The sequence below is a fragment of the Schistocerca gregaria genome, chromosome 6, assembly GCF_023897955.1.
Source record: "Schistocerca gregaria isolate iqSchGreg1 chromosome 6, iqSchGreg1.2, whole genome shotgun sequence".
Classification (NCBI taxonomy): Eukaryota; Metazoa; Arthropoda; class Insecta; order Orthoptera; family Acrididae; genus Schistocerca; species Schistocerca gregaria.
In genome coordinates this window covers 89,498,848-89,512,870 of record NC_064925.1, presented here as the reverse complement: position 1 = coordinate 89,512,870, position 14,023 = coordinate 89,498,848, and the positions used below count along the sequence as shown (strand labels likewise).

Genomic DNA, 14,023 nt, shown 5'->3' with positions numbered 1-14,023 from the left:
TGGTAGTACTTACAGAAGGCCTTACATTTTTTGACACCTTATGTCTTTACTTAACCTTAAGATCTCAAAATTTGTATGGGAAAAACGCTAAAACTTGAATGAAATTTTCACTGTGCAACGGAGTGTGTACTGATATGAAACTTACTGGCAGATTAAAACTGTTTGCTAGGCCGAGACTTGAACTCAGGACATTTGCCTTTCATGGGCAAGTGCTCTACCAACTGGGCTACCCAAGCATGATTCATACCCCATCCTCACAGCTTTAATTCCACCTGTACCTCGAGTCTCAGCCTGGCACAAAGTTTTAATCTACAAGGAAGTGTCAGTGCTGAAACTCCTCTGAAAATCAGGGAAATACCAGGGAATTCCACTTGGTGAAACTGGTGGCAACCCTGAATGTTCACAAAGCTTTGTAAACAGTGTTATCTCTAAGTCGTGCAATCAGTTACTGCTGTGGAGAGAAGGTGGTGGTCATCTCCTGCTGTGCTGATATTGATTGATGCAGTATTTGATGGTTGCTACAATCTGTTGGTTCCACACAAACTCCTTTTTTTGTAGCTGCATGCACTTCTGGAACTGATTGCTAAGTACTAACATGCATTTTCTGTGTAATGAGCCTTGTATTCCATTCCAACTGCCATGTATTGATGTTGTCCTTTACCATTGATGAGGCGTACTTCTTTCTAAATTCCACCTCCTTCAACAGCTGTTCATAACTAAACAATGGAAAATCCAGGAAGAAATGTAAGAATATTATGAAAAGGATAGTTGCTACTCACCATACAGCGGAGATGCTGAGTCACAGATAGGCAGCAAAACCTCCGTCAAAAATAAAATACACACACACACATGGCCACAGTCTCTGCCAGCTGAAGCCACACTGAGTAGCAATGCATGATAGGAGGAGGCTGGGGCTGAGAAGGGGGGGGGGGGAGAGATAGCAGAGTTGCAGTGGGAGTGGTAAAGTGGTGCTGGGAGTGGTAAAGTGCTGCTGGGGAGCATGCAGGAACGAGATGGAGAGAGGGGAGGGCAGCCAGGTGGTTAGATGGTGAGTGGGCAAGAGATGGGTGGGTGGGGGGGGGGGGGGGGGTAATATTGGAAAAGGAGAGAAGTAAAAAGTGGTTGTGGAACAGTGTGCTGTGTAGTGCTAGAAAGGGGACAGGGAATGGGCTGATAAGTAAGGTCAATGACTAAGGAAGGTTGAGGCCAGAAGGATTATAGGAACATAGGACATATTGCAGGGAGAGTTCCCACATGGGCAGTTCAGAAAAGCTGGTGTTGGTGGGAAGGATCCATGTGGCACGGGCTGTGAAGCAGTCACTGAAAAGAAGAATGTGTTGGGCAGCGTGCTCAGCAACAGGGTGGTTCAGTTGTTTCTTGGTCACAGTTTGTACGTGGCCATTCATGTGGACAGATAGCTTGTTGGTTGTCATGCCCACATAGAATGCAGCACAGTGGTTTCTGCATTATATGTGGGAAAGACACCAACACCAGCTTTTCTGAATTGCACAGGAACTAACTCTCCCAGCAATACATTCTACGTTCCATAATCACCCTGGCCTCAACCTTCGTTGGTTATTGTCCTCACCAATCAGCCCCTTCCCTGTTCCCATTCCAGCATTTCACAGCACTCTATTTCATGAACACACTATTTACTTCTCTCGTTGTATCGTAGATAGATTTATCTATGTAAGATTGTGTGTTTAGCTGATTTGTATTTAACTCTTGTGTGCCACTGACCTGGGACAACCGGGAAAATCCAGGGGAGTTTTTTTATCCGGGAAAAACCGGGGAATTTTTTGTAATTCCAAGAATTTTTCATTGTTTTAGCTTTCAGTTAACGTTTTGTAATTTTGATTGGTAAGAATGTATTCTCTAGCAAAGAATGTTACTGTATCCTGCTAGTGGAGTATGATAGTGCAGCAATAAAATATAAACGCGAGGGCAAAAAAATAAAACTTGAGTAGCAAAGGAAATACTCCATTTACAACAACAAAATACCATCCATGCACAAGAGTCTGCAAACAGCAAAAATATGTCAAAGGCCTTAGGATGAAGACTGTGTAATACTTCCATGTATCTTAAAGTATAACACACAAAAAAAAGATCAAAAGCTTAGCTTCTCTTGTAGCTTATTAATCTTAGACACCAATATTATATGTGAAAGCTCAGCTTTTCTCGTAGCTATACTCTGTATATTAATGTAAACCATTAACTTTTCCTCTGTGTGTTCGTGCTACGTAACAATGATCTTGCTATTGGATGACTATTAACACATGTCATATGCTCTGAATATCTGCTGTCATCGATTGGCAATATTACGTGGTATGAGATATGACTGGCTTACAAGAGGACATTGCAATCTCGATTTCAATGCTGCAGAAATTAACGCGCTGTGTTTGGTGAAATTTGAATTTATACTTTCGTAATACAAAAATATACAGCATTTATGTTGGTGCACATCAAAGGTCTTTCCAAAACTTCTCTCCTCCTCCTGCTTCTTTTCCTCCCTTTCCACGTAGCTCTATGCCAGTGTATAAAATGATAACCATTCAAAGGATTGATAAGTCTTATAGCTCCAAAGGAAAAATCTACAGAAAACCTACTATCACTTAGCACGAAAAAGTGTATTTTCTCCCAGGAAAAAGTATATTTTTTAAACAGGATATACAAGGAATTTTTTTCCTTGTCCGCGTTTACACCCTGTACTTTCCAGAATTGTCAAGAGAAATAATTCCAAGTCACGAGACTCTCGCTCTGCTGACCCCATTTATGGCCGCACAATCTGGCTCTTTGGTTTGTGCAGGTTGAAGCCAGATTCCTCTGTGATGGTGTTACTTTGGACTCCTCAAAATTTGTACTGGTTGTCAGTCATTTATACCATCTTTACACTGCAGAAGTACAAGATGTTATCACTGCACCATCAGCAGTCAACTTATAGAGATTGAATACATAGCTGATATGATGAGTTTCCACAACGGAAGATGAATGTATATGACAGGTGTTACCTCAAGAAGTCATGGGAGACCGCATAACTTTGCAGTTTTTGTAGCGCATGCATGGCAAGGTCGACATTGGTACTGCGCCTGGTAGCCTGCTGCGTACATTGTGGAGTCATTGTCTGCTGCCACACATACAAGCCAATATAGCATTGCAGACTGACAGGCCCTTGGAAGCACTGGCCAACTTGGCTGCCCATATATTGGGTGCTGCAGGCCAGGTTGCCATTAGTATGTGAGTAACAGCATGCAGTGGTGCGCCGGCAGTGTTAAACAACCTAACACAATCCATGCTGTCTGCAGCTTTGACTAGTACACTGGCAGCAACACATTTGGGCCTACTGCCGGCAAGAGTCACATATGTTTATCATGATAATCTGGCAGTGAAATTCGACCGTCTCACCAAATGAGTTGAGGAGTTAATCTCTTGACAAGACAACAGTTCCGACCTGCACTGGTGCCGCAGGAGGTTCGGAAGCTGTTCCTCAACTACCTCTTCCTCTACAGGACAAAAACAACCCCCCTCCTGTTGGTACCATCATAAATTTGGAAACTGGCCATATAAGTGTACATCTTCTTGCACGTACTTCAACACCAATGGTCATTACATGTCAGATGCTGTCTCCGGTTTGAAATCATCATTCCAATGCCTCTGTCAATGACATGAAGATAGGCTACAAATATCTAGTAGGCTACAAATATCTAGTGGATACTGGCTCGGATTTGTGTATTCTTCCTGGAGACTAGTACATTGTTGTAGAACCACAGCATTATTCTACCTGTCTGCTGCCAATAATTTGTCCATCAAAATCTATGGCACCCAGCACATGAAATTGGACCTGGGACAACACAAAGCATTCATGTGGGACTCCATCACAGGCGTCACCAAGCTTGTCAACGATGTCGATCTGTTGGCGCACAAGAACATGCTGCCCGACGTCAGGAATGCACTGTTGGTTGATGGCATCAACGGGCTGTCGATTTCTAGGTTTCGTAGCTGAGTGCTCTGTTTCTCATACAGGCAGATGCTGGGGAGAATGCCCGCGAAACCAGCTTACGTTCCGCGAAACCATCTAACGTTCCGCATGAGGATCCTGCTTAAAACTGTCCACAGCCACAACTTCCTGCTCAAGCACTGGTGTCACCTACCTCTGTCGCAGAACTGCCTCCAACTGCTGCAGAGCCCCTTCCCGATGCTCACAGAACCACCTCCTACCACCATCACCTCGCACAACGAGATCGGGACGGCGTGTGTGCTTCCCTGCGCATTACCTGGATGGTGCTCTGCTTGTCAGTTGTCTTTCCATGCTAACCACCAGGGGCACTGCAACCAGCATTGAATATTTCACAGCCACCACGGAGTGTAGATATTGTTTTGAGAAACAATAGTTGTGTTGTTATTTTCTACTCCTATTATTCTCTTGTAGTTACATCAACTAAAAAAAAAAATTTTTTTTTAGTACATTTATCAACGTGAGATTGAGTATTTATCTTATCTGTATTTGCTAATTCCAGTGCACCTCCTCATTCTTTCAGCATATGCGAATAAAGTTTTGTTCTGCAAGGCCACAGTGATAATTTCTTACACCTTCAGGCTATTAACTAACCAGTCATTATTGGTACATCAGTAACAGCCAAAGTTCAATCATTAACAGGTGACAATGTGATTGCCACATAATTCTATATTTAAAAAGTGTGCAATCTGTTTACGTAATCTTATAGTCAGGCATGCTCTCTGGAAAAACATAGTGTAGATTTGTACCAAAATGCAAAAGTATAGTAGTTATGTAATGAATGAACCCTGCATCTTATGAATTAAGAAGACATTTTCCATTGACGCTGTGAAAGCTTCAGGGCTTATTTTCACACTGTAAATCTTAACAGAAAAACTTACTCAATTTCAAAAAATTGCACAAGCAGACTGTTGTGGACTAAATATCAACTGCTGTTAAAAATAATTGACGGCTAGATACATGTCGGTTCAGTTACTAATACTTGTAATGTTTAAGTTGTTGAAGTAATACACTGTCAACTTTTCATGTTGATATGTAAAAGGTGAATTACCAAGATTTTATGACAATTACACAGTGATAACAGAAATCATGTTACACTTCTAAAATCTATTTCTTGCACAACTGATCTTGTAAAGTTATGCAACTTTCCTTAATCCATTTTAATTTCATTTCAATTATTGTATGTTGCAGGTTGTAAATCAACACCTCTTGAGGGACTTGACTGACTGTGGTCTGTGGAATGATGATATGAAGAATGAAATAATAGCAAGTGGTGGATCAATACAGGCAAGTATCTAAGATTGCACTCTACAGTAAACCAAAATTTGGACTTTCTTAATTAAATGTGGTTTGTTTGCAGAACATTGCTGGCATTCCTGATGACCTGAAGGCACTGTACAAAACTGTGTGGGAGATACCTCAAAAAACTATTATCAAGATGGCAGCTGATAGAGGAGCTTTCATTGATCAGAGCCAGTCTCTCAACATACATATTGCTGAACCAAATTATGGAAAGCTCACATCAATGCATTTCTACGCATGGAGAATGGTAATTACATTATAGTTCCTCCATAGCATTACTTGCTTTGTCAGCACAATAATGCACTAGTTTCTTTCCAGAATATTTTGACACTTTTTTTTAAATAGTTTCTGCAACCAACTGTAAAAGAAAGAGGGCAAGGAAAAGCTAATGTTGAAAATCAGTTTACTGTTAATTGGTGTAGAATTTTTGTTTTTACAAAATAAGAAAGTGTACTTGATGTTACAAGAATTATGATTTGTCAAGTAAACGCATTCAGCTCTATTATCATAGATCTGTTACTATGGTTAGTGTAAAGTATATCAACAAGCTGTAAAAGTATTTTATGCTTAGACGATTTGCCTTGCTGACCTGTACCTAAGGTGCAACCCACAAGGCTTTGTACGTGCCAGAGTGAGGAAAGTTGCACCCTTTTAATCGGGAAGAAAGATTAAATTATTTAAAAAAGGAATGGGTAGGTTCAAGTTCAATGGAAATTAGTGTAGTGTAGTGACAGGAAGAAAAGCCCTCTAGTCAGATGAGTACAGGATTATAAATACAAAATCAAATAGGGGTAATGGAGGTGTAGGTCTGATAATGAATAAGAAAATAGGAATGCAGATAAATTAATATGAACACTAAAGTGAATGCATTACTGTAGCAAATTGACAGTAACCTTTAGTATGAGAATCATGAAAAAGGGTTGTGTAGTGGGAAGAGACCTGGAATTGAGAGAGATGTGAAGACACGAAGTTTATGTAACGATTTCAAAATCAAACTTAAAACTGTAATACATTTCCAGTTGCAAGTATATATTCTGACCCTGATTGACTGGTTATGAACTGATATTTAAAACTGAATAAACTGCAAAAAAAAAAAAAAAAAAAAAAAAAGTAGGAAATTACGATGTAGTTTTTCACGTATTTGGAGGGAAGAGTAGGTGGACACAGAAAAGGAATACAATAGAAGACTATTGGGCAGCTTTGACATATTAAATGGTTAAGGCAGCAGATGATAAAATTGGTAAAAAGATGAGGCCTAGAAGCAGCCTTGGATTGCACTGGAGATAGTAAAATTAATTGATAAAAATAGAAGGTAAGAAAATAGTGCAAAAGGGAATAAAGACATCTAAGGAATGATAGGTGAAAAATTGGTTAAGCAGGAATGGCTAGAGGACAGATGTGACATTGTGGAAGCATGCGTTACTAGAGTAAACATGGAAGCTGCCGACAGGAAAAAAATAAACCTTTTGAGGAAAGAGAAATCTCTGAATGAATATCAAGAGTTCAGATAGCAAGCTAGTACTAGGCAAAGAAGGGAAAGCAGAAAGATGGGGGGAATTTATTTTAGGGCTATAAAAGAGAAATGAATTTGAAGACAAATTTATAGGAAGGGAAGTAGTAGTATATGAAAATAGAGGGTCACGTTAAAACTGTTACAAGAATTTCATTGAGCACTGCGAGGCCTAAATCTAAACAAGACCCATGTTGCCTACAACACATCCTCAGAATCATTAAGTCTTGGGAGAGCCAACCCTGACCAAGCCATTCCACAGGGTGCAAGATGTGAGATGAAAAACCCTTAGATGTCAAGAAGACTCGTAATAATTCCCAATCCAAAGAAGGCAGGTGCTGATAGGTGTGAATATTACCAAACCATTAGCCTAATAAATCATGGGTGCAAAATACTTTCACAGTTTATTGACCGAAGAATAGAAAGACCTCTAGAAGCAGACCTCACAGATCAGTAGGGCTTCAAGGAAATAAAGTAACATGTGAGGCAATATTGACTCTATATTTGTGGCATATGCAGATTGAGAGACAGCTTTTGCCAAAGTTTGTTGGTAGACCTTCTTCGAAATTCTGAAGGTAGTGGGTGTAAAGTGAGGGAACTGTTACCTGCAAGTTGTACAGAACCAGAACATGAACCAGAGCCTGGACATTAAAGGGAAGCAGTAGTTGAAAGGGGAATGAAACAGGTTTTTGGCCTACACCTGGTGGTATTCAAACTGTACATTTAGGAAGCAGCAAAGGAAATCAAAGAGAAATTTGCAAAGGAAATTAAAGTTCAGGGATAGGAAATAAACAGTGTGGTTTGCTGACAACATTGTAATTCTGTCGGACAGCAAAGGATTTGGATGTTGAACAGAATGGAATGAGTTGAAAATTGGTAATAAGATCAGCAATAAAAGTAAAAGTAATGGAATGTAGTCGTTAACTCAACTGAGGGGATTAGATTAGGATATTAGGCACTCATAGTAGTAGATGGGTTTTGCTATTTGGAAAGCAAAATGGTTGACAGCGGCTGGATAGGACATAAAATACAGCCTGCCAATAGCTTGGAAAATGTGTGTGACAAAGAGGTATTAACTAATATAACACACACACACACACACACACACACACACACACACACACACTGAAATAAGTTGTTTGCTTCAGATGGTATGTGCAGGCTAATCTCAGGAACTGCTGAGGGATTTTGATCTAATTTAGTTAAATAGGCACACTCACTTCCAAGGAAGGCTTTTGTGTATAATTTATAAATATTTCGTACAAATTTTCTGAATTATGGTGATTTCAACTCAAGTTGTGAAAACAATGCTATTGCCACTTAACGAACAGTTGCTATAACTTAGAGCAGAAGACACAGGAAGTGCAATCTGATTTGCATCTGGTGTGGTGATCTAGTGATAGGGTGTGTGGCTGGTATCTGAAAGGGTGTGGGACCGAATCCTGACGTGGTCACTTGTTTTAACTCTACCATTTAACCTTTTGACTGACTTTGTTAATGTGTGGTTGCTGTTATCCCCGGGTGCCCTGAATATGTATGCTCACACCTTTGATTCTTTCGTCAGGTGCCCTAGACATGTGTACATCCACTTCCTTGCTGCCACCTTTATGCTCCCGGTAGATTAATGTGGTCAGCCGCTCGAGTCTGTACGTTCCAGGCGCATTAATGCACGAGGCACTTAGCGACCAGATAGTGTTCTCGTAGTTGCATTTCTGCCCTGAGTACTCGGCTACTTTCCATTGTTTGTCCTGTGTGCATTTGCTCGTGTGATCTTACTTGTGTTGGTGTTTTCATCTTATTGGTTTTTGATTGAGAAAATGGCACATTGTCGTGGTGGTGCAGAGGAATCAGAATTTTAAAAAAAAAAAAAAAAAAAAAAGCAATCTGACACCTCCATAGAAGAATTGTTGTGTTCAGCAAGTATGGTGTGGAAACTATCTTCAAACCCACCAGAAACATAAAAGATCAGCAAAAGACATATGACACCCTTCGATTGCACTTGGTTGACATAACATTCTTTGTAGTTGTGGACTGGTTTATATTGGTACCACAGAAAGTAGCGCTAGCACCCGTCACGTTGAACACAAGAGGAATTGCTGCCTGGGACATGTGCATTAATTGGCCGTACTGGAACATGTTTATTAGGAGGGTGATATTGAAATAAAATTCACCAAGACAAGTGTCATATCGAAACATCGCATTATCATGCTCATATGTATAAAGAGGCTATTGAGACTTATAAACGCCATAATAAATTTAACAGAAAGGAGAAAGGTATTAAATAAGATAAAATTTGGATGTCGACATTGCAGCATAAGAATGTTGGCATTACGAGCAATAATCAACACTACTTATATATTCCGCACTCCCTCGAGTTCTGATTGTAGTTCGCCATTTTGCCCTTGAAGAAGTCTCTCTGTCAGAGAGGAAATGTTATGAGAAATGTCTATGCATCTAGTATGGCCTAATAGCATAGAGGGTTTAAGTGATTAAGTTACTTAGCAACTACACATTGTAACGCAACGACAAACAGGTTCCGATTGTAGCTGAGTGTCCTACATAGATGATCATAAACATTAATGTGTGTAATCCCAGAGTATTCCTTTTTGACGAGATATTAAATGCTGTTCAGACAAATAAAACTTTCCATTGAAAAAAATTATAGTTGCATCCACATCTCAATCAATGAAAAAGTTTAAAGTATTAGACGGCAATATAATATACGCATTTCTTTGTGTGCTGTCATTTGCCAAAAACTTGTTCAAATATCTTAAATCGTTTATGAAGTGCTACAAAATTTTATCTACGTTTCATATGCAGCAGTCAGTGCCCTAAAACGAACCACCTCTGCAAAACAAGTAAAATTTCATTCAATATTTTCTTAACTGGATGCAGCACAGTAACTAAGATGAATAATGAAAGGAAACTCAGCCTTCTATTGAGCAAAGAAATCATACTGTAAGGTGTGAAAGAAAAAAATTTCCCACCAGATAGTTATCTTAAAATCAAGTGATAAGTATTTCATTAGGATGTCCACTCAGTCACATCACTGACAGTTCGTGGACAATATCAACAAATGTGGAGCAAAAAAGTTATTACTGTGGTTCCCAACAAAAGCTGAGTATTACAGCGATACTGATTGTTACAGCTATGAATATATGTAAGATAGGAGGTTTATGGAGAGTAACTATGGAAGAACACTTCAGTTACTGAGATGAATCCAAAGTGAAACTTCACTTTCATGAAAAGCTTCTAACTTATTTATAAAAACTCCAGAAAAGATATAATTCTTAGATGTGAAACACTACTGACATGTGTATGTGTTTTGAAAGTGAAAAACTTATGTTGTTGGAGTAACTGTACTTACATCCCACCAACAGGGACATAATGTAAGGATCAGAAATGAGCTCTGTGTACTCGCTTTAACCTAGTCAGCCAGTCTTATGACATCTCTGAACATGCCATCTCCATGTGCACATAAGACTTGACTCATGAGTCTCCGCTGCAGGCCACTCGTCGCCTGTCTGTTGTCAGGTGAAAGTGGAAATTAGAGCAGGTACACGAGTTTGCAGACTTGCAGCATTCCTGCTACATACACAACAGTTTTGAAAGAAATTCCCACCATGAAACTGTAAATAACTATTAATTTATTTCACGCAGTCATGTTTTCGGCTGTATAGCCATTCTCAAATGCAAGCTGAAATGTCACAAAATATCCGACCGGCCTAAATGACAGAAGCAACTTATATACTGACATAATGGACGTAATGACTGATTGGTTAGCAGTAAATAATATTCTGTTCATACATAAAAAGTTTTTGAATACTGCTATAAAGTTATTTTAATATTTAATATCTAATTAGAGAATATCTAATTAGAGAATATCTAAGGATTACATTGATACATACACACTTTTGGTGTTAGAGTCTGTAATGTCAGAACGAGAAAATATGAAATAAATTACGGAAATGAATGATAAGCCAGACACCTTGTTTTAGTCTACAAACGCAAGTTACCATGACCAAATTGAGTACAGTATTATTAGTGCACTTTATTGTCACAGTGATATAACAGTGACATTGCTAGGTGTCCAGTTTTTGTTTGATGCAGCAGATGTGTTTTCTCATGATTGAGGTGGAATAAACAAGAATGCAACCATTTTGTTTACATTGGTTTACATTGCATGAAATTTTATTTTTCGTGTGAAGTGTGGACCGCTGTTTGAAACTTTTCTCCAGGTATGGCTCCTCCATTTGAATTGTATACCTTCATCAACTAATTTTTGTCTTACTACACACTCCACAGACACTCAAAACACACCTTGTTAGTCCTACTTTAAAGTAGCAGTATCATCCACTCATCTTCTATGCTCTGCTTACATTATGTAAGTTATATTAAACTGATGGTATTCAGTTAATTAACATTGTTCTCTGAAATGTAGTAATAACTCTACTCCCTGGCCCACAAACAGAATATTTTACAGCAGTTCGAAGCATTGCATTTATTTTGATTTAATGATATAACAAAGAATAAGAGTATTAATGGAAGTAGACACCTTTGATGTATAGGGACAGTAGATTCATTGGCCTACAGTGAAACAAGATAACTTACTTGTCTTACGAAGAAAGAAAAGTTACAAGAAGTAACCGTACATGTAGATACATGTGGGAGCTATTGCTTGTGTCCCATTACAGTTAAGGAAAGCAAAACATTACAGTAATTCTTACATTTGTTTTTATTGTTCTTATAATGGTTAAATTTCTTCTTTTTGTGTCTGTTCCTTAGGGGCTGAAGACGGGAATGTACTATCTTCGTACTAAGCCTGCGGCTCAAGCAATCCAGTTCACAGTCGATAAGAGTAAATTATCACGCAATGTTAGCACCTCAACAAATGGCCATTCCACCCCAAAGGTGCAGAACAACAGCGATGAAGCGTACAATATGAGTGCAATGGTTTGTTCATTAGCCAACAAGGATGAATGTTTAATGTGTGGTTCATAGAGTATTTACATACAATGCTTAAAAGTGTATCAATGTGTATAACATACAACATTGCAATTGTTCTGAGCCATATTGGCTAAGGAGAAACATATTTTTGTGCTGTTTTGTTTAATCAGAACTAGTCACATAGATGTTTATTACATCCTGTATATCTTTTTGAATGCTGCTTACATCCATTAACTATTATATATTTTTGATAAATCTGAAGCTTTTCTTTTTTATGGACATGTATGTTTTGTGGGAGGCATTTTAGTCCTTCATTTTATATTTTTCTTGTAGTGCATCTGAAACAGGATTCCATCCTTGTGGCTAACTATGGTTAAATGAAATATGCCAGGAAAACAGTTATGTCAGATATTTTTCAAGAAATGTAATACATCACATGAACACATCTTAAGGTTCTGTTACAAACACGAATACTTCGGGTTTGATTTTGAAGTGTGCAATATTTGATGTTGCAGATAACTGAAACTATCAGATCATCTTTTTCATGTACAGTGCAATCCATAGTGTAACATGTCTATCCTTACCAGTTCTCCCCCCCCCCCCCCCCCCCAAAAGGATTCTGTAATTTCAGTTAATCAGACAAATGACTGGTAGCATGAAAGTTCAATATATTGTTTGGAGTAGGGAAGAAGTGCAGCAGTTCCCTGTAAATCTGTCTGTTTACAGTTTATTTCTGTATTTAAGTTTTTGGTTACCTTGTACTTAACTGGTTTAATAGAAAGCAATTGCTTTTACATTTTAAATGAAATCTGTTTTAAATGAAATCTCAGTTTTAAATGAAATCTCAGTTTTAAATGAAATCTCAGTTTTAAATGAAACCTCAGTTTTAAATGAAACCTCAGTTTTAAATGAAACCTCAGTTTTAAATGAAACCTCAGTTTTAAATGAAACCTCAGTTTTAAATGAAACCTCAGTTTTAAATGAAACCTCAGTTTTACATGAAATCTCAGTTTCTTTTATGTATATTTAGATTTTGTTGTGTGCATTATATTTAGAAATGAAATTGGTATTAAACGAAGAAGGGTGGTAATCAGATTTTCAAAGTTTTAGAGAATTTAATGCTGTGGGTGAATGATGTTGATGTTTATTATTAAAAGAGGAGTCTCATTTGTAAAAGTAAAAGGGTATCTTAGTATCTTACAGCACTGACTTTACCAAAATCAGATTATGCAATAGAAAAAATGATAGTGCCCTTATTGAGAAACGTAATATTTGTGTATGTGCATACATCTGAACATAAAATGGGTTTCACACACACACAATGCCTTATTACTGTATATTAATAACTCACATTCATTTTGTGAAAAAAAAAATTGTGGTTCATTATATAGATAACTCGTATTATGCACTGGGCTGACAGCTGTTGAAATTGTTTCTTTGCTTGTACTGCCGTTTCTCAGCTTATTTTCACTTCCAGGTCGGAATGCTATCACAACAATCTGTTCCTAATTAAAGGAAATAGAATGGAAGTGGTACTAATCGAATATTTATAAGTACTTTAGTGATTCATGAAGGTGGTGGCATTTTATGTTTGGCTTAGGAGTAATTTATTGCTGATCTGTCATTTTAGTCAGTGATGAGGTGTACAAAATACGTACTGAGAGGATCTGAGCACTCTTTGAAGTGAGATGGATATTTTTTATATTTTTATAATTGAGAAGTGTTAACTTAAGAGTTTCTTCCTGCTGTGTGCACTGTTATCTTGATGGTATAGATATTAAAGTAGGAATTTTACATGCACCATTGTTACTGTTGCTGGACATCTGTTAACATTTGAGTGTTAAAAATGATTTCTACTGAGGTCACTATGTTTATGCACTACATTTGTATGTGAAGGATATGTACATTGTCTGCTATATCATAAGTAAAAGGATTGTTTACAAATAAATTTCTTCCATATTTTCTAATTTTAATGCTCCCTAAAACTCCCATTAACTGATGACAGTATTCAATAAATGGAATCAATTCTCAGGCACATTTTAGCTTCTGTTGTGGCATAGAAATTTATCTAGTGGTAAAGTTGTAGGAGCAAATGGGTTAAGGACCTCTTCGATTGAAGAAGTGCATAACCAAAATGCAATAATTGTTCACATTTCTGAGCTCTTGTCTGAATGTATGGTTCCAGTGCATGATCTGTAAGTACTGATTTATCTATATTGTCTAGACAACAGTTACTCATGCATTCCTTAAGG

At 38.0% G+C, this 14,023-nt stretch overlaps 1 protein-coding gene across 1 annotated transcript in view; it reads left to right on the top strand.

Annotated features, from left to right (window-relative positions):
* Window positions 1-13,719, top strand: part of LOC126277880 (ribonucleoside-diphosphate reductase large subunit) — a 77,481-nt gene extending 63,762 nt beyond the window's left edge. Inside the window, exons 12-14 of the mRNA XM_049977410.1 lie at window positions 5,204-5,299; window positions 5,373-5,561; window positions 11,610-13,719. Of these exons, the coding sequence (XP_049833367.1) occupies window positions 5,204-5,299; window positions 5,373-5,561; window positions 11,610-11,825 (501 nt within the window). The 3' untranslated portion in view covers window positions 11,826-13,719. The remainder of the gene's footprint in view (window positions 1-5,203; window positions 5,300-5,372; window positions 5,562-11,609) is intronic.
* Window positions 13,720-14,023: the final 304 nt, after the last annotated feature.